The 21,866-nt window shown below is 39.5% G+C and overlaps 1 protein-coding gene across 5 annotated transcripts in view; it reads left to right on the top strand.

The window, feature by feature from the left end:
- Positions 1-21,866, top strand: part of KIF13A (kinesin family member 13A) — a 218,361-nt gene that overhangs the window by 113,255 nt on the left and 83,240 nt on the right. For all 5 annotated transcript variants that reach the window (XM_079935515.1, XM_079935517.1, XM_079935514.1 and 2 more), the window contains exons 4-6: positions 4,750-4,810; positions 20,172-20,264; positions 21,126-21,306. In XM_079935515.1, the coding sequence (XP_079791641.1) occupies positions 4,750-4,810; positions 20,172-20,264; positions 21,126-21,306 (335 nt within the window). The remainder of the gene's footprint in view (positions 1-4,749; positions 4,811-20,171; positions 20,265-21,125; positions 21,307-21,866) is intronic.

The raw sequence follows: 21,866 nt of genomic DNA, 5'->3' as shown, positions 1-21,866 counted from the left end.
TTTACGATAGCCAGGACATGGAAGCAACCTAAGTGTCCATCCACAGATAAATGGATAAAGAAGATGTGGCACATATATACAATGGAATATTACTCAGCCATAGAAAGAAACGAAATTGAGTTCTTTGTAGTGAGGTGGATGGACCTACAGTCTGTCCTACAGGGTGAAGTAAGTCAGAAAGAGAAAAACAAATACCGTATCCTAACACATATAATTGGAATCTAAAAAAAATAAATGGTTCTGATGAACCTAGGGGCAGGACAGGAATAAAGATGCAGACGTAGAGAATGGATTTGAGGACACGGGGAGGGGCAAGTGTAAGCTGGGACGAAGTGAGAGAGTGGCAGGGACTTATATATACTACCAAATGTAAAATAGATAGCTAATGGGAAGCAGTCACATAGCACAGGGAGATCAGCTCAGTGCTTTGTGACCCCCAGAGGGGTGGGATAGGGAGGGGGGGAGAGTGACGCAAGAGGATATGTATAGCTGATTCACTTTGTTATACAGCAGAAACTAACACACCATTGTAAAGCAGTGATACTCCAACAAAGATGTGTAAAAAAAAAAAAAAAGAAGTCCTTCGTCTGCCATAGTCTAAGATACTAGTGACTTCATAATGAATAGGTGAAATAAACATTTAGGAATTCTAATGAAATTAGTTAGAAGTCTTGAGTAAATACATTTCTCTAGTATAATGTGCTGGCTTTGAAGAAAATTATTTTATTTGAAGTGTTTAGTTTCTAAAGAATAATTCAAGAAAATGGTTTTGTTATCTCTTTTGAAATGTCAATGATTTTGTATTAGAAAATAAGAAAATCATGTCCTCTTTTGTTACAAATCTTTGTGATTAAATTATAATTAAATTTTTAGCCATGAAAAGAAAGATAATAGTTTGTGAATACTAGTTTATAGTACTAAGAAGATTGCAAGGGAAATGATTGGGCTACCTAAGACAAAGAAATTATTTTAAACATCTTTAACACTGTTTTCATAACAGTCATACCAAATAATTATTCTAGCAACAGATAATTGTTCTAATTCTGTGCAAACTACAAATTATACTTGATGTGGCCATTCTTGTTTATCCACATGAACCCTGGAATGATGGTGCTGAAGAGGACTCATCTAGTGACCAAAACTGTATTTGACCCTTGAAGGAATCAAGTTTCCCGAAAATGTGCATCTGAAAGTAATGCAACACTAAAAATCTATCTTGCAGTTTGAACTTCTACGTTTTCATAACAGTTTATCATGTTCATTCCGTGTTCTTATCTGCATTCCAACTTCTTCTCCTGGTATTATGTTTATTTATTGAAAAAATGTTACATACAGTGGCTGCTCTGTATGAGGTACTGACCCAGGCACTAGCATGAGACAAAGCTCCTGCCCCCAGCGGGTTCACCTTTGAGTGGAGGTGAGACCCACACCAGTTGAACTAAGCCATAAAACAGGAGCACATGTGAACTAGTGCCACGGGAGCTATAGAATGCTGTGGAATTTCATAGGAGGAGGGGGATCACTGGTAACCTGCATTAAATAAAAAAATGATAACAAGAATCTTTTCAGTTGCTTTGAGTTTTTAGGGAAATCCTTCAGATATCTGGTCTTCAACTTTCTTACTGATAAATGTAGAGTAAAAGCATAACCTGTACTCCATGACTGGTTTGAGGGAGATGACCATTCTGAAATGCTTGTGATCAAAGGTTTTGAAATTAGAGACATAATTCAGTTCAGGGAGAGGCCAGTTTTTGGCAAGAAAAGAACAATTATGTCTGCCAGTACTATCAGGGCCCTTTCTCCTCTGCAGAGTTTTAACATTTGTCTGAATTTGGGAGGGTGAATGCCTAAAATGAAAAATTGTTATCTTCCTTTTTACGAGCAAAAACAACTTTAGACTATTAACCGTCTGTTAGAAATGAAAGTTGGCACAGAATTTGGAATGATTATTACTAAGGGTAGACCCCCCAGTTTTGGGGTGGATTTCATTTTATTTCAAGTAACATTACTGTGAATGTAAACCTCTAGCTTTCTAAGCTTGTATGCAAAATAGCAAGCGGTTAAATACAGGTTTTAGGTAGGTAGGAAAAATTAACATACAGGAAATAAATTATTATTTCACTGTATGTAGCAACTACTAAGAGGAATTCATTGAGACTTTAGAGGGAAACAATGAACATACCTTGAAATTGGAAAGTAGCCTCTGTTGGCCATTTAAAGTAAGGAAAGTTGATTTAGGTCAGAAGGAAAGGAAAATGTCCTGGGGTTGAAAGTTAAGTGTTATAAGATGCCATTAAAGGGAGGTTGTAGAATCTCCTTTTCTGGAAATGTTTAAAAACACGACAGATCTTCATCTCTCAGAAGTGTTGAAGTTCAGTCCTGCCTTGAGGCAGGAAGATTAACTGGATTACGCCTGTGTGGTCTCTCAAGTCTTTGGAAGAGCCCTTGAATGCAGTAAATATTTCACACTCTGTTGGCTGAAACTATTGTTTCATAGCTGTTCGTTTTAACCTTGGTTGTCATAAGACCAGAGTGAATGTTTGTGTAAATAACAAAACTGAATTTGGATTTGACGTTGAGGATGTAAGTTGTGTGTGTACCTGAATCAGTTTTAAAAGCATCAAAGTACATGTAGTGCTGAAACTATTCAGAGCATAATTTAGTCTTTTGATGATGTGGAAAGTCCCTTCTTTCTTGCAAGTTCTCAATGACAGTAATCATTTAATAAATAATTACAAAGCAACTACTATGGACATTGCAGGATATAAATATGAATTAGGTATGGTTCCTGCTTTTAAGGATCTTTGTCTACCAGGGGAGATAAAACATATGCACACATCATATACATGATAAGTGAAAAATAAAATAATCGGGATAGGAGTCACACCAAAAAAGGATTAAACAGTGTTGTGAGAGTTCAGAGAAGAGAAAGCAAATTCCTTTGGGTTTAACCAAGGAATACTTCCTGGAAGAAAAATACATTGAACTGGGCCTTAAGGAGTATGAAGCATTCTGAAGGGTGGAAATAAAGAACATGACAGAGGTGGAATTGTCCTTAGCAACTCCAAGGTACGGAAAGTTCAGCTGAAGCTTAAGGAAGTTGGGGGACAGGGACATAGGCTGGAAGGGTCTCATATGGCCAGTCTCGAGTGCCACGTCAAAGTGCTTGGGTTCTGATTGCTCAGTGCTTACGATCCCTTGGCAATGATTAAGCATTAAAGGGTCTCTGTCCCTTTAGGATTGTAATTTACCATTAGAGTTGCAAGCGGGGGGAAGGCTGTAACAAGGAGCCTGTGAAAGTCACTTCTGAGTCACCTGAGCCAGTTTGCTTGAGGAGTATGCTGAGAAACACTAGTTTCAAGGCATGTTAATAGGTGTTACTCTCCTCACCAAAAGTAATTGAGAAATAAAAAAGTTACACAGGGCTTCCCTGGTGGCGCAGTGGTTGAGAGTCCGCCTGCCGATGCAGAGGACACAGGTTCGTGCCCCGGTCTGGGAAGATCCCACATGCTGCGGAGCGGCTGGGCCCGTGAGCTGTGGCTGCTGGGCCTGCGCGTCCAGAGCCAGTGCTCCGCAACGGGAGAGGCCACAACAGTGAGAGGCCCGCGTACCGCCAAAAAAAAAAAAAAAAAAAAAAAAGTTACACAACTAAATGGGTTTAATTGCTAGAGGACTTTTCAGAGACTTTAATATTGAGAATCGCATAGAAAATCTTAAGCAGGGTAAAATATGTACCATTTCTGGATGATGTAATCTCTATTTCATGGACTGTCTCATGAAACTGCTGTTCCTTGGTGTGCACTTTGGGGAACGTTGCCCGACGCATTTGCTAATGATGGCTGGAACATGAGTGGTGGTCATATGCATGGAAAACATTAGATGTGTGTCCTTATGGAGGCAGCATCAGCCATTCCTAGTACATAGCAGGCATTCAGTAACTACTGCAGAAAACTAAAGCATGCGAGAGTGAATTATTGATTTTTTTAAAAAAATCTTATTCAATTTTTTTTTTTTTTGCGGTACGCAGGCCTCTCACTGTTGTGGCCTCTCCTGCTGCGGAGCACAGGCTCCGGACGCGCAGGCTCAGTGGCCATGGCTCACGGGCCCAGCTGCTCCACGGCATGTGGGATCTTCCTGAACCAGGGCACGAACCCGTGTTCCCTGCATTGGCAGGCGGATTCTCAACCACTGCGCCACCAGGGAAGCCCCCGAATTATTGATTTATTAACAATACTTGGCCCAAGACTGGGAGTCCAAGATTTCCGGGAACGTGGGGAGTTTTGACAAAGTTTTGGCTATGCTAGAAATGGTAGCATCATGGAAAGTTAGAAGGAACTGGTTTAAATGAAAGTTGATCACTTTAGTGTTTCTTGTGAAGCCACGGAAGGTCTGGCTGGAGAGTTTCAGCGGACGCTGGAACCATAGACTTGGGAGAGAAGCCATTATTCTTTCTCACTAAATGTATCATTTAAAAAATTTTGGCTAAGATATCTCCTTGTTTGAATTATGGATAAGTAGCAATTTCTATATGCGACTTAGTCTAATACAAGAAAATAACCATCAATTTAGTCTGAAAGAAACTTCAGGGTTAATAAAGCATCAAACCTATGGTGTTTTTTCGCTTTTTTGGTTTTTTTTTAATAAGACAGTATCAGGCACCCTCATCTTCATCAGTGAATTTTTTTTCAGTCTGATTTACTCATGGAAGTTAATTAATTTTTAAGTTTAATGTTTTGTTCTTTCATTCAGGTATTTGCGTTTGATTATTGCTTTTGGTCCATGGATGAATCTAACACTACAAAATATGCTGGTAAGTTGGCTCTCTCTCTGCACTTGACGGTTGGGCCTCTGGCCTCTTCTTCCGTTATGTCTGTTTTCTTTAATTATTCTGGAGCTCTGTTTTTCCCCTAAAATTTGCACTCATTCTTTCCAATTCTGGCACGTGGGCTTTGAAGTCAGTAAGGTTTGGTTTTAGGATCTGGTTCAGCCATTTACTTGCTGAGAAGCCTCGGACAGGTTTTTTCCCAAACTCATTAAGCTTCAGGTTCTTTACCTGTAAAGGGGGTATGAAGTGTCCTCAGAGGTGTTCCAAGGATTAGAGATAACGAGGAACCACCTCAGGCCGTCAGTGGAAGCTGTTGTGGTTCTTACACGAAGAGGAGGTTTAATGTGCTGTGCCTTCCCTTGCCTCTAACTTTCAGGGAAGGCACTGCTCCGCTTAAGCAAGCAAAGCGCAGATGCTGTTGGTTTCCAGGGCCCCCTCGCATCCTGAGTGTTCTAAAGTAGTCAGTGGTGATATGAACTAAAACTGTACATTCCTCGGGGAAACATTGCCGCAAGGCCCCACATTTTGGTATTGTTCCTTCCTTGAGGCATTTTATCCCTACTCCATTAGATACAGAAGACTGAATTTTATTTGTGATCACAGGTGAATCTTCACCTTTCCTAGGAGTTAAAATTACTTTAGCTCAAGAGGGAAGCATTTGTTTTAGTGGAGGAAGTCTTCGTTCCTTCCCTTCTGACTGTGACCCCTTTTTCTTAGATATATAGTCTTAATGAGCATTTTCTCCGTATTTCTACTTATAAGAATGTCAGCTGAATGACTTTACCATTTACGAAAGAAATATTGAAAGAAAGAGAAAGGAAGGAAGGAAGGAAGAAAGAAAAACAGTGAGGGGGTGATGGAGAGGATGTAGATCTTAAAAGATTAGAGGGTAAAAGAAGTTACTTGCTTATAGGAAGTTTTGTTTATTGGTAGCCTTTTCCTTGCTGCATAAAGCAAATCCATTGAGAAATTATTTGATGTATACTTTTTTCAAAAGTTAATGGCTGGAGCTAGGAAAATTCCTTCCATTGCTCACATTGGGTAAATTAGCCTTTCTTTCCAAACATCATTCCTGCAACTTCAGCAATGTATTTTATTAATGTGAGTAAACAGTTCTTCATATTGGTTGTGATTAATTTGTCTTTTTGTCCGTCCTTTGGGCGTCTACATAATAAATTCTACAGAGTCTAGGAGAGTCGGCCTTGACTGTTAGCACAGTATAATTTTGTGCTGGGTGTGTGCTTTTGGATTTAAATAAACAAAAGTAAAACACTTCATCCTGTGACAGAACCAGATGAGGACAAATACTATGGCTATACAAAGTCCAATCTCTCACTCTGTTCAGTTGATACTATTCAGGATATAGTCAGATGTAGCTCCCTGTATTAGAACTCTTACGCAATTGTCAGATACTTCAGAGTACTCCTCATCCCTTATAGATAAAAATCTGTACTCTTTGGATGACATTTAAGATCCTTTATTTTATAACCCCATCTACCTTCCCCACCCTCTGCTCCCTGACTCCCCACCACCCCTTCTATTCTCCAGCCCAGTGTTTCTTTTTATTCAACCTAGGAAGCCAGAAAGGAAGCAATACAGTGTCAAGGAAAGCACACGGACTCTGAACTCCACCCTGGGTTTAAGTCTCAGGAAGCTTGCTTTGGTTCTCTTAGACAATTTAATCTCTCTGAGTTACAATTTCTTTCCTGTAAAATGGGAAACATGGCAGTGATAATACCTATCTTACATGTTGTTATAAGGGTTCAGTAGGTAACTTAATGAGCTGACCAGTGGAAGGTGCCCATAAATGATACTTCGTTTGGCTTTTCTGTAAGTGAGGATGCAGAAGTAGGAGTGAGCATGGTGTATAACACTGGTCTGAGCAAAAGATGCATTTTGGGGGGGAATCAGTGGGAGACCTACTTTTACGTGTTAAGTGAGGCCAAATAATAAGAAAGTTTAAAAGCTAGACTAAGAAATGTAGATGATATGGTGAAAAATAGGGGAGGGGCTATTGGAGTAATGGGGTTAAAATAATGCTTTAGGAAGATTGTTTTTCTCTTTCTTTTCCGTATCTCTACAATCACATCCTCCATTACTGCCCATAGAGACCATTCTAGCTTTCTGCAATGTATCACTCATACCTCTGAATGTAGGACAAACTTTTTTTTTTTACTAGAGATAATTTTATTAAGTACAGATGATAAAATTAAAATGTGAAACTCAAGATTTCTGTAGCTCTTCATTACAAATAGTATGTGCCGAAGTATTTTAAAAGATAAAAATGATTTTTAAACATTTTGATAGCTTAAACTTTACTAAATTTTAGCTTGCATGATCACATCTAATACCGTGTTTCTGATATTAACCCTGAAATAGGGTTCTCTTGGTCGATGGAGCAGAGTCTGTTTACAAAATGTGAGGAGACAGTTTCTTAACTCTTTAGGTATCGCCATTATTGTACAAATTCTGTGACCACCTCAGCAAAAAGTAAAATTCTTGCTTATTATTCTTTCAGGGTTTTTTGCACTCATTGTAAATAATTTGCCTAGTGAATATATTACTAGTAGATTAGTTGATTGGTTTCTATACTAATATGATTTCCTTTCTCTTTTTTTAAATTTAATTTTTATTTTATATTGGAGTATAGTTTGATTTCCCTTCTCTTTAATTAAAAAAAAAGCAATTCCTTCTTAATTGTGAATAGAAACATTAAGATAGAAGTATTCATTCTCTGATGGGACATAGAAGAAACGGAGAAGGGGAAGCACATAGTTCCTGAAACTGACCTATTTGTTAGACTCCATGAATAATGGCATCATTGATACTGAATCAGAGCTCTTGAGGCAGCTCTCAAAACTTGGGGGGCAGAGAGGAGGAGGGAGAGGGGAGAGAGACAGATGAGTGCATGGATTGAAAGAGCAAAGAGAGGCTCTCAGTTTCATGGGGTGTGTCAAATGTTAAATTCTCAATTATGTTTTACGTTACTCTACTCATTAAAAGCTATAGCAAGCAAGAGCTTCCACTCTCAGACTGATTTAGAAACCCATAATTCTATAGTAGGTATAATGGCACTGCATTGGGTTGGGTGGAGTGATGGAAGCATGTGGGCTTTTTAATTGAACTGCCTGGGTTCCAGTCCTGCCTCCCCCACCTTTCATCTATGTAAGGTCTGGTGAGTTTTGTTTCCTCTTAGGTTAAATAAGGCTGATAATAGTTCTGATCTCATAGGGTTGATTTGAGGACTAAATGACCTGTTCATGTAAAGTACTTAAACCACAGGAAATGCTCACTTAATATTTATCATGGGGCTTCCCTGGTGGCGCAGTGGTTAAGAATCCGCCTGCCAAGGCAGGGGACACGGGTTCAAGCCCTGGTCCGGGAAGATCCCACATGCTGCGGAGCAACTAAGCCCCTCCGCCACAACTACTGAGCCTACACTCTAGAGCCCGGGAGCCACGCCCGTGTGCCACAGCTACTGAGCCTGCACTCTAGAGCCTGTGCTCCGCAGCAGGAGAAGCCACTGCAATGAGAAGCCCACGCCCCGCAGCGAAGAGTAGCCCCTGCTCGCCGCAACTAGAGAAAGCCTGCGTGCAGCAACGAAGACCCAATGCAGCCAAAAATAAATAAATAACTAAATTTAAGAAATATTTATCATCATCTTTATCACTGTCACGTTGTAGCAGTAGTAAGGACAGTAGCATCAGTCCTTTGGAGAGAAAATGCATTGTGTGTGCTGGTATTTATGAGACCTGGTTTTGTCACAAACTGCTAAACTTTGGGGATGTCTGTTTCTTCATCTGTGGAAGGAGAATATATAGCCTAGAATGATCTCAGATCTCTTCCAGCTCTCAGATTAAACATGAATCAGACATTTTATGCTGGCCACACAGCTGTTGCAGTGGACTTTTCAGAGTCAGATCAAAGGCTTGATTGTTAAGCCATTTGAATTGCATTGAATCATGCTTTGAGACATTTCACAATTTAAATATATTATCTCTTATTACCACCTTTTGGTTAGCAAGTCTGCGCATAATTCTGAATCTTTAAGCAAAAACCCTTGTGCCAGGGCTAAGAAAAAGCAGAAGTAACCTGCAAAATTAGGCACCCACAGCATGGGATTTCTACATAAATCCGTTTCCTCTCCCCAAGCCCATATATACATACACATAAACATAAATCAGGGGCTTCCCTGGTGGCGCAGTGGTTGAGAGTCCACCTGCCGATGTGGGAGACTCGGGTTCGTGTCCCGGTCCGGGAGGATGCCACATGCCGCGGAGCAGCTGGGCCCGTGAGCCATGGCCGCTGAGCCTGCGCATCCGGAGCCTGTGCTCCGCAACGGGAGAGGCCACAGCAGTGAGAGGCCCGCTAAAAAACAAACAAACAAAAAAACCCATAGATCAACATTTAGGATTATAATGTTATTATAGTGAATACTGATAAACTTGAGAGCATCATAACAGATAATAGGCCTTTTTAAATGTTTAAATCACTACTAATTTCATTTAAGGCCTTCTCGATAATAAATCAATACATTTTTTATCACTGTCTAAAATGTGTCATGTTGGTTAAATAACAATGACTTCCAGTAACCTTGGTTTTGCGTTTCTTCCTAGCAGGAGAATATTTTTCATAAACCTGTTTTTCTATAAATCTTCATACCAAAAATAAAAATCAGTCTAGTGGTGGCATATCTGGCTATCTATATGGACAAGAACATTTCCTGACCTGAGAGATTCTAAACTGTTGACTTACAAATTATATGACAGTTCTCACCATATGGTATGTCGCTCAGATTTGCTGAAACCTGTGTTTTCAGGCATTGTAATACCCTGCAATTCAGGAGAAACGTTCTACGTCTGATTCTTGTTCTGCTAACGTTGCTTTGTACTGTGAAGGGACAGCTGAGTGCCTCCTAGCTATGGCTATTGCCGTGGGGAGAATAGCCATGTTTGATTCTGTTCCCATGATGGGAGCGTTTATGGGCTCAGAGGTAGAAATGGTTTCTGTTTCATATTGTTTAACTGTGCATCAAAATTTACATTCTAAAAGTTGACAGTAGCCAAAATAGAACCAGTTTTTTAAGCAGACTTCCAAAATATTTGTTAGAGCATATTGTATTGATTCATTATTTCACTATTCAAGTGTATATGAAGACCTCAGCAAGTGTCTTGTGTAGAATAAATACTCAGTAATTGTTAGCTGTTAAGTTTATCAAAACTGTGGAAGTTTTCCCTGTGGTTATGAGAAGCAGTAGTAGTTGACTATATGAAAAGTTTGTTAGAGATTCACTATAAATGGTGCATGCCATCTTAAAAGACATTTATGAAACACTGACTGCAGAATCCTTCTAGATTTTTCTTTCTCTTTTACAGTCTTACAAATTCTTACCCATACCTAACCTGACAGTTCTTTTCGGGGCTCACCTTTATCCAGTTGTTCCTCAGCATCCAGACTAGTTTTCTTAGAACCAGCAACTCTCTTTTTGCATTTGTTAGTTATGTAATTACAGAGAAGTGTAGCTGACACAAACCAGTTCAGGAGCAAACACAACTGACCCTTTGTGAGAACCTAACTCAGCTGGTGGGAGTCCAGAGTTGTCTACCAGTTGGGTGATTTAGTGTGCAGTAAGCCATCAGTGTATTTTACAGATGGAAGAGAGAATGTTAATTGAGAGAATCGGGTAAGTGAAGGTCAGTTAAGAAAAATTTCTCTGAGATAAAGTAAGCTAGGCTGACACTGTTAAATTTTTTACAAGAGTGTGTGTGTATGCTTCTCTTTCTTCTCACCTCTACTCCCAGATTTTTTAATCCCACCCAACGCTGCCTTCTTCCACTTTCCTTTCTTTGTCGACATCTATTCCTTAGAGTATTTCTTGGCGCCCAGAGACATCACTTAACTTAGTTAAGTGTGTTTAGAGGGGTGGATAATAATAACAACAATAGACAATAGAGTTCTGAGCACTAGTTTCCCAGCACTGTGCTCATCCCTTTATCTGCAGCAGGTCATTTAATTGTCAAAACACCAAATTAGTAGAAACTGATATTGCCCCCATTTTACAGATGAGGAAACTGAGGTTCAGAGAGGCCCTGCTACTTGTAAGAGAGCTGAAAGCAGTGGTAAATGCGGATTTGGGTCAATGACAGTTATGTGTGAAGATTTTATAGATTCTACTGCAATCCCAGGCTCTCCTCTCTTCTCTCTCATCCCAACAAGAGGCTGTGCCTAGGGAATCATGTTATTGGAGTACTCTGGCTTGGAACCTAGCCAGGAATAATACTATTAACATTCTCCCTCCTGTCAGAAGTTCTCCAGAGTCCTGAATGCCTGTGTTTGGTTTGGGCTTTGTTCTCACCTCCCCTCAAGTGCTGTCAATCTTGTGCACCCCACAGTCCAGAAGAGATATTGAGTCAGGTCTGCCTCTGTGTCAGAGAAACACAGTGGCAAACACTGTCGAGCAGGTAGAGGTGAAGAACAGCTCCTTTTTCAGCAGTTGTTATATGTGAAAGTACCCTCCTGAACCACTCCAAAATGCATTCTCTGTGAGACAGTCCTCACAGCTCTTTCATCCGGGGCCCCGACGCCTGACCCCTCCTCTGTGACTCAGCCACTTTATACGGCAACAAAGAAAGGAGCTGAGGTTCACTGCCAGCTCATGACTGGCCCCAGCGCTGTCAGGGGGTGGAAACATCCATCTGGGCCAGTCACCCAGGCCGTGCTGCAAGGAAAACTCCTGAGGACTGCAGTGCTGATAGCTCCCAGATGCCACTGTGGAAAATGACCCCGTGTCTACCTTTACCCTCCAGGCCCAGGTTCTCAGGGTCATTTTACCAAGCCCCTTAATGGCAATCTTCTATAGTTTATTAAAACTTAAATCTCCTATCATCAAGTCAAGCCTTTAAAGCCCTAGTTCCTTTATCTAAACTCTGTAGTTTTTGGTCATTTAACTTAAACCAGGTTTAAAGTCACCACATGTGACAGTTTCTGAGAGTTGCACTGTTTGAGGGAGAGATTACCTGAAACCTCGTCCAGGTTCGGCATTCCTCGCCCCTTCAGGTATGTGTGAGGTGCCTGACTGGCCTTGCCCTGTCCAGGTGCTCGGATTTAGAGCTGGGCCACCTGCCAAGTCCAGACTCATCACAGTCGCTAGTGCTGTCAGCCTGGTTAGGAGTGGAAAAACACCCTCCCAGACGCGCATGCCCAGGAACTCCAGACCATAAATATTGAGCTTAACCTTTTTTTTTTTTCACTCTTAACTCCAGTGAAAAAAGAGATGGGGAAAAGAAGGAAAACTGGGGATTCTGTTTAAAATGATAGAATCGTGTTAAAATCCCGGCTGCTCTTCCACGCCGCTACCTTAGAAATATTCTGTGCACGTGTCACGTCCAGTCTTGTATCTCCATATTTAGTGCTTTGATCAGCCATGATCTATGTGAGACTGCCTTGGTTCATGCAGATTGTGAATAAAACAAGGTTATGCCCTCTTATTTTGTTCTCCCATTTCCTAGAGCATAGCCCACTGTGATGTTTCACCCTGTTCCTCGTACGCTGTCAAGTGTCAGCTGCATGATATGAACTTTCCCTCCCATCCCTAGTTTCTCTTCTGTGCTTTGCTATCAGAGCCCTGCTGCAGTGAGAGAATTACCTTGGTTACTGAGCTCCCAATGCACACGCCTGGTAGCTTTGAGGCCATTGCTGCTATTCCCAGGAGGGACAGGTTACATACAAGTGTGGAGACTCAGGGTGTTAGCTTTTCAGAGAGCTGTATCATGTGTGACTCAGGGTTGGGCGGGTCAGGTCTGTGACTTTGCTTGCAGAAATTCCATACAGGAACCTTCTCTACTGTTCTGACATTGTGTTGTGGTTGCTTTGGGCATGCCTGGGTTTTAAGACTTGTCCACACAGCTATAGGAGTCTAATCATAAACCCCACAGAGGAAATTGGCATCTTGGTCATGGTTATGAACAAGTGAGACCCTGTGGATTCCCCGTGCCAGGCACGTGGAGCTGACTTCTGTAGAGTGGCCATCTCCCCTCTGGCAGGGGTCCTGCGGAAAAGTCACAGGCTCTTGGGTTGGACTGTGTTGTGCCTTTGTGTGGTTTGTCTGGGATAGAAACAGATTCTCATAGGTCCTCTAGCTCCCCTCAGGACTTCTGAACTTGCCCTTCCGTTTCCCTTCTGGGCTGGTACGTATTTCCCTAGACAAGTGGCACTTCGTCCCATTTGAGTGTGAACTGGAGTCGGGAAACATTTAGGGTAGGGATAGTGCATCTTTTATGGATTCCCTGATTCCCACTCTCCAGCATAAATAGCTCTGTGTGTGTGTGTGTGTGTGAGTGTGAACTAAGCTTCTAAAAGCAGTTGACAAATTGCTTTTTTTCTATGCCGAAAAAAGGGACTGCTGTGTTTAAAAAATAAAAAGGAACAAAGTAAAAAGAAACAAATAAACAAACAAAAACACCTTCAGTCTTTTGGATAAACCAGACTCTCCTTAATAGACTGTATAAGGGTCTTTGATGGTTAATATTTTCTGTCCATCACAGAGTGAAGTGTAGCCACTGTTCATGTTTCATGGAAAACTGGTTATGCTGAGGAGGACAGAAGACCGTAGAGAGTCTACAGGGCATTTTTAGGCTTTGGTTGACAGTCTTCACTTTTTTCAAATAATCATTTGTTTTACCAGTGGTGGCTGAAAGTCAGCAAACCAAAGAATTGATTAAGCATAACCCCAGCCAGGGATTCGTAGAGCTACAGAGGCACCAGAATAAAAAAATAAGGGGAGCTCTATAGAGTCTGTTTGCATTCAGTTTTATTGATATGATTTATTTAGTTGTTTTTTTCCCTCTACCTTTCTGAGATATCTTAATGTTATTAAAAAAATGGTAAATATTTTTCCTCCACTGGACAACATGGGTTGGCGTATTCTGGCCCAGATAATAATTAATGATACTGTTCCTTCTTCCTCTCCTCATCATGACCCCCCCTACACATACACACACATTCACACACACCCTTCTTTCTGTCACGTGTGAGTATACCACCATTACATTTGGTCAGTGGAATTTTAAAGGTGGGACCACTAGAGGTGCTAGAGAAATAGCAATAAATGATTCCTTTAATTTTTTTTTCTAAGAGTAAGTGTCTTTTATCTTTAAAATTGGATTGCCTCACAGAATTGTTGCAAAGATAGAGGAACTATTGAAGGAAAAATAATTAGATGATTACCTCCTTTTCTGCACCAAAATTAATTATAGTTGATTAAAGATTTAAGAGATGGTATTAATTATGGATATTAGCTAAAATATATTCTAGACTTTTAATGGCCACCCACTATGGCAAGTGCTTTACTGTACTGCCTTATCTAATCATACCAGCAACCCAGTAAGAGAGCAACTATTATTCCTGTTTTACTAGTGAAGGAGATCTTGCCCAAGATTACATAGCTGATAAGAAGTAGAATTCAGATTTGGATATAAAACTGGAAAAACCAAAAACAAAGCTAGAAGAAAATATGGGTGAATAACTATGTAATTTGGGGTAATAATAATCCAGAATGATTTTGGAAGCATAACATACACCATATAGATGAAAATCATAAAGGAAAAGATGAGAGATTTGAATATGAAAGACCAAAAGCTTTTGTATGACAAAGAACAACATAAGACTGAAAGGTAAATGACAGATTGGGGAAAAATATGTACAATATATAATAGACCAAAGGTTAATATCCTTAATATATGATGGATATTTTAAAATTAATACTTAATCAATTACTAAACCAATTGATTTATAAAAATAAACATAGCACCCAAATAGTCAGTTTACTGAAGAGTAAATACAAATGGACAATAACCTAAGGAAAGGAAAATTTAAATTTAACAACACAAAAGGCCTTTTTTTTTTTTCTGTTAGTCAAAGCCAGGAAGAATGATAATAGCCAGTGTTGTTGAAGGTGTAGAAAAAGATTCATGCATTGCTAGGAGAGTTAGTGATTTGATATTTTTTGGAGTTTTGCCTAGTAAAGTCAATAGAAAAGTGTACAAAGATAAATGTGTAAGAATAAATATTGCAGAAAAAAAGAAAAAGGAAATAATCTAAGTATCTATAATAGGTTGTATCAGTTAATAATTGCATGTTAAGTATACAGTGGAAATTAAGCAGAGCTATTAAAAATGTTAATGTTGATGAATCTTTGTAGAGGTGGGAAAGTATTCATTATTTCTTAAAAGATAATAAATTTCCCTTGAGACATGAAGTCGTAGACAAAATGGATTCCATTCTCTCTAGAATCCAGTCTTGCTTAGATTTGTAAAAATACATGAACTTTACAATATAATTCTTTGTATTTTCCCTTTTATAAATTGTGTTTTGGGATAGCTATTTAAGGATGGAAAGGAGAAAAATTCTTTCCAGAAACACAGTATAATTGTCTTCTACTTTTTCATATTCCACTTTGTGTTTCCCAGAATGTTTTCCTTTCCTAGTTATAACTAAAACTTTATTAAATACAGTAAATCTCAATTATATTCTGTCTGTCAAATGTAACCGTAAATATCTAACTAAAAGAACTTGACTTTTTGGAAAGCATATTTGTACATTTAGTGGAAATCAAAGAGACTGGTTTATTTTTTTCAGTCGTATATATTTTGTTTCAATGTCTAGGAGGTAACTATGGATGTCAGTAAAAGTGTAATCTGTAATTTTTATCAAAGTTATTCGATTAGTTACATATTATGTTGACACGTCTGTTCACACCCCAGGGCCTTATTTAACAAAGACTATTGTAATCTTGAGGGGCTCATTAGAATTTCAAAAACAGCCATACTTTATCCAAAGTGTAAACCCTACAATTAACTTCTTAAGTTCAACCAACAATATTTTGATGCCTCTGTCATCACTAATGAGGAAAGGGACGCCCAATTAAATACACATTAGTCTAAAAACAGTAGTGTCACCAGAGCAATTCAGTAAATAAGAGTGTGTACTGTGTGCCAGGTACTCTGCTAAGATGCAACAGCTCCTGTTTTCAAAGGAGTTCACAATTCAGTGGTAGAGACAGACATGGGAAAAAAAAAAAAAATACTGCAGTGTGTTGAGTTCTGGGAGACCAGAGGTGGGAATAACTGATTCCCAGTGTCATGAAGCCTGAATCACTGATTATGGATGGGCCTCAGTCCATCTGGGAGTCAACACCCACAGGCCCTGCCACTCGCTGGTGGCCCCATCTTGGGCAAATGACTTACTCTTTCAGAGTGCTGCCCTCATCACCCCCCCATCTCCTTATTGATCACAGTCCATATCAAGGCATTGCAAGGATTCAGCAGTATAGAATACGGAAAGTGCACTGCAAACGGGGCAGTTGACAAAAAAATACTTTTTTTCTTCTTAGCAGCATACATAATAAAAGTATACAAGTTAAATAGGTTAATTCGTATCCTATTTAGTATCTGCAGTAATTTGGAAACAGGCCAAGCTGAAATTCATTCTTGTATTTTTTATATCCTGGAGCATTCTTTGATCATTTTTTGTTTTTCGTGCAATTTTAGTATACACACCCTGGCTGGTGGTGGTGTTGGTTTTTTCACCTGACACATCATAAACCTATTTCACGTAGCTCTATAGCATTCATCCTTGTTTTTTTTCAGTTAATGATCTTTGGTTTTAAAAGATGATTCCTACCAAGGAAAAAGAAGACTTGTGATTTGCCCTTGCAAAAACATTGAGAAAATAATTCCTCATAATTCCAGCCTACTCAGCATCAGAAGCAGAAACCAGAAAGTAATCCATTTCACTACCTGATAAAAGAACAGATATAAATCCTTGATTGGTTAATGACTTCAGGCTCTGTGAAGCCAGGGTGAAAGGCTCTTTGACCACAGTGCTTCTCTGCAGTTGAGTCCTTTCATCAACTCAAGCTCTTGCTTTTTTCCAAGTTACGAAATATGAATCAAAATCATGAGTTACAGTCAGGATGTTGGACCTAGCCGAGTCTTAAAGCATCTTGTTCCCATCCTCACCCTACTCCCTTTATGGGGGCTGGTTAACCAGTGTGGAAGATCAAACGAGATTGCTCCATTCATCTCTTTGTGCCAAGAAAGTGGTGTTTTTTCAGTGCCTTTGATGGCATTTGGGTCCTGGCTGAGGACCACCATCAATTCTCACAAGCCTGAGCACAGGCTGTGTTTAATTCCCCATCTTCTGCACTACAGGACTTAGGTCCAGATTTAAGCCTGTGTTTTGGCATAGGCCTTGGGAATACACGTGGAATGAGGAAGGTCCTTTGAGAAAACACGTGAGAAAAGAATATCGATGTGTATCAAAGATCAGCAACAGGATGGGTCAGATATTTTCTTAGCACAAGACTCTATCATACTTAACTATAACATAAAAGCATCTTTTTATTGGACTATAGTGGATTTACAATGTTGTATTAGTTTCAGGTGTACAGCAAAGTGATTCTGTTATACATATACATATATCTATTCTTTTTCAGATTCCTTTCCCATATAGGTTACTACAGAGTATTGAGTAGAGTTCCCTGTGCTATACAACAGGTTCTTATTAGTTATCTATTTTATATATTGTAGTGTGTATATTGTCAGTTCCAATCTCCCTATTTATCCCTCACCCCCCTTTATCCCCTGGTAACCATAAGTTCGTTTTCTACATCTGTGACTCTACTTCTGTTTTGTAAATAAGTTCATTTATACCCCCTTTTTTAGATTCCACATATAAGTGATAATCGTGATATTTGTCTTTCTGCATCTGACTTACTTCACTCAGTATGACAATCTCTAGGTCCATCCATGTTGCTGCAAGTGGCATTATTTTGTTCTTTTTTATGGCTGAGTAATACTCCATTGTATATATGTGCCACATCTTCTTTATCCATTCTTCTGTTGATAGACATTTAGGTTGCTTCCATGTCCTGGCTATTGTAAATAGTGCTGTAGTGAACATTGTGATGCATCTTTTTGAATTATGGTTTCTCAGGGTATATGCCCAGGAGTGGGATTGCTGGGTCATATGGAAGTTCTGTTTTTAGTTTTTTTAAGGAACCTCCATACTGTTCTCCGTAGTGGCTGTACCAATTTACATTCCCACCACATAAAAGCATTTTTGAAGGTGTGTCTTCAGTGGATAAGAGTTTTGACAATACTTTATTATCCTCCGAGTTTATGTGTGTGTGCACATACACACACATCTTCAGGTAGTCTTCACAACAAACCGTATTTTTAGGAAGCCTCTTACAGTTATACCCTTTTAAAAATATCCACATATTTCACTAACATGTTTTAAATGCCTCTTCGGTAGAAGTCCATAGTTGAGAAATAATGTTATATAAATTTGGTATATTTTCTTCTGATCCAGTTTTTTCTTTTTTTTACTTTAACACACATAGATATTACACATACTATTTGACATAAATTTTTACATTATATGTACAGTCTGAACATGACTTTTTTTAAAACTCAACAATGTTTCTGAATTCTACATTGTTTACACACATAGATTTGTTTTGCTTGTTTATTTAAACATGGTGTGTAATATTCCATCATATAAAATACATTTTACTTATCTACTCCCTTGCTAATGGGCATTTAACTTGATTCCAGCTTTCAGTATTATAAATAATGCTGCCATGAACATCCTTTTACAGGGGTCTCTTGTGGGAGTGAGTCTCTAGGGCAGATGCCTTACAGTGGGTCAGAGAGCCTGGGCATATTCCTTTTTCTTGGCGCTTTGAGGTTTTCCTTGGAACAGCTGCATTTGTTTATTCTCCCACCAGCAGCTTATGAAAATACCTATTTCTTTAATCCAGCTATATTTGATACTGTCAAGGTTTTTTTTTTTTTTTGCCAACCTAATGATTGGAAGTATTATTTCTTTTAAATTAAATTGATTAATTAATTTATTTTTGGCTGTGTTGGGTCTTCGTTGCTGAGCCTGGGCTTTCTTTTCAGTTGCGGCGAGCGGGGGCTACTCTTTGTTGCGGTACACAGGCCTCTCATTGCAGTGGCTTCTCTTGCGGAGCACAGGTTCTAGGTGCACAGGCTTCAGTAGTTGTGGCACATGGACTCAGTAGTTGTGGCTCGTGGACTCTAGAGTGCGGGCTCAGTAGTTGTGGTGCACGGGCTTAGTTGCTCTGCGGCATGTGGGATCTTCCCGGACCAGGGCTCGAACCCTTGTCTCCTGCATTGGCAGGCGGATTCTTAACCCCTGCGCCACCAGGGAAGCCCGGAAATATTATTACTTGTTTCATGTTTACACTTTTAAGAGTCCCATTCTGCAACCATGATATGTCATAATATAACAAGAGACTGCTAAAATCAGATGCATCAAAGAAAAACATATACCCAAAAGCTTATGTTCTATTGCTTTATTTCCAGACGTAAAAGGAATTGTCATTTGGATAAAAAGATTAAACTGACTCATTCTTGGACAAACATTTATTAAGCATTTTGTACTAGGCACTAGGATTACAAAGATAAACAGATTATAGTCTGACATCCATCAGGGGCTTCTCATTCCAGTAGAGGAAAGAGGTACTTAAAGCAGTAGTTTCTGCACAGAGGAAGGAGAAAATCACTTTAATTGTCTTAATGGTGGGGACTGAATGTTAGAAAGGCACCAATTTCAAAGGGTAGTAAATGCCTCGTTAAGCGTTTAAAAAGATTTTCACACCTTAATCTTTAGCTGGGCACTACCGTAGTATAGATGGTACATGACAGAACTCCCCCAAGAGCCACAGTGAGCTGTAGACAGGCTCACAGACGGGAACCTGTCCCCAGATCCCCTCTGGGAATACAGGTGAGAGGTGCCTGTGCTCAGCACATCCCCTCCACCAGCGGTGAACAGCTGCTCAGCGTCTGGCATGGACTTAGCACCGTGCTGGGGGCAGAGGTGCACACACATACCAAGATGGGGATGATGAGGTTCCTGCTCGTCGGAAGCTCAGAGTCCACATGGGGAGATAAGACAATCTGTGTTGAATGACACTTTCATACTAACTCAGGAAAAGAAACTAAACCAAATTCAAATGATGCTTCCATACGGCCCACAGACAATGGACAGGAAACTTGAAGGCCTAGAGAAATGTCTTAGAGGGAAACAGTGGGTAGAATCATGAACGGATCCAGGTACTGAGCTATAGTGTAGAAGAGTAGATAAGCAAAATTGAATACAATAAGTTCTTTAATCCACAGCCCTACACATAGTAGATATGCAATACACTTAACATCTTTTTGGATTGAGAGAATGTGTTAATGACTGGGGCTCGGTTATTACTACAAATATGTCAAGAAAAATCAGTCTTTTTAGTTTTTTTGTTTGTTTTGTTTTTTAGGTCAAGAAGTGGTTTTCAAGTGCCTTGGGGAAGGAATTCTTGAGAAAGCCTTTCAGGGGTATAATGCTTGCATTTTTGCATATGGACAGACAGGTAAGTAGCCACTTACAGTCAGTGATATTAAATGTGCATTTCTTAAAACATAGATATAGAAAACACTTTGGGAAACCATAGAAAAGCGCTTCTGACTTCACGGGTTTGGCTGAATTAGATGATCAAAAGTAATCTTCATTTTGAAGGTTTGACAGTTGTGGTAACTGAGTAATTTTAGTGTTAATGAGCAAAGCTAGTTTTAAACTATTAAGTGTCATTTTCCTAAATTATAGTTTTAACCTGTATTTGAACTAAGAAAATAATTACCAGTTTCTCGGTATAAATGTTATAGTGAAAAACTGTAGAAAAGCTCTTAGTATCTTCCTCTTAGTATCATCTAGAGGACTTCACCAGGATATTAAACAAAAACAGGCTAGTGGCTCAGCCATTAGCCCTCTGAGCCACCATCATTTCAATTATAAAGTTGGAATAAATCAATAAATCATAACAATACTGCCTATTGTCGCATCACAGGACAATTAGGGGAATATATGTCAAAGCACTTTCACAAATGTGAAATATTGATATTTTGTGGGTAAAATACTGTTAATGTTACTTGATGGTGATATTTGATATTTACCATGTGTACTTTTAAAGATTACATATTTGTAGTGCTTACATTTGTACGTATCCATCTGTAAGAGAGGTGCCCTCTGGGTCTCACAGTAAAAGTCAAACTGGAGGCCGTGAGTATAATAGAAAGAATAGTAGCCTTGGTGTCCAAGGGACTGGCCTTTGGGGGCCAAATTGTCCGCTTCTGCTGTGTGACCTCGGCTGCTGTGTATGAAACACTTGTGTAGCTGAAGCATTACAGTTTGCTTCCTCTTCCATCCTCCTTTCTTTCTGCTTGCCCTTCTCCAGGCTCAGGAAAATCCTTCTCCATGATGGGCAATGCTGAGCAGCGGGGCCTCATTCCAAGGCTCTGCTGTGCTTTATTTCAAAGGATCTCTCTGGAGCAAAATGAGTCACAGACCTTTAAAGTTGAAGTATCCTATATGGAAATTTATAATGAGAAAGTTCGGGATCTTTTAGACCCCAAAGGGTAAGTTAGTGGTTGAAATTAACCTTGTAGTAGGGGTAATAATTTTAAGTGATCCTGAAGTTAAAGTTGCAGGTGAGTATATGTATTTGCGCCCTTGGTCGGTACTCGAGTTTCAGTTCATTTACTGAGAAATCATCAGCTTCTCAAAGCCTGTTGGTATATCTAGTATTCATAGTTTATCCTATATTCGTGTATAAAGTTGCTTACATATGCCATTTAAAAGGATGTTTTTACTATTTTGTTATTTTTGCCACTATGGTTTATTCATAAAAATTGAGTTAAAAATGACACATTGGTCCTTCCATTTATGTTGGAAAGTAGCACCTCTAAATTGGAGGCAAAGTGGTTGAAGGTTTCAAATGACCCAGCCTAAGCAAGTCATTCTTTTCCAGGGATGTACACTGGAATCACTTGGGAGGCTTTTTAAGGATACACTGGCCTGAGCCCCCGCTCTAGCGCTTATGATTCAGTAGACCCAGGGAGAAACCCAGGCATCTGTATTTTTTAAAAGCTAGGTGATAAAAACCAGATGAGTTTGTTTCATAGAGGAAGGAGAGGGC

Source organism: Stenella coeruleoalba (genome assembly GCF_951394435.1).
Source record: "Stenella coeruleoalba genome assembly, chromosome: 10".
NCBI classification, from domain to species: domain Eukaryota; kingdom Metazoa; phylum Chordata; class Mammalia; order Artiodactyla; family Delphinidae; genus Stenella; species Stenella coeruleoalba.
The sequence above is the reverse complement of the archived record's forward strand: the minus strand, read 5'-3'. Positions and strand labels throughout refer to the sequence as shown.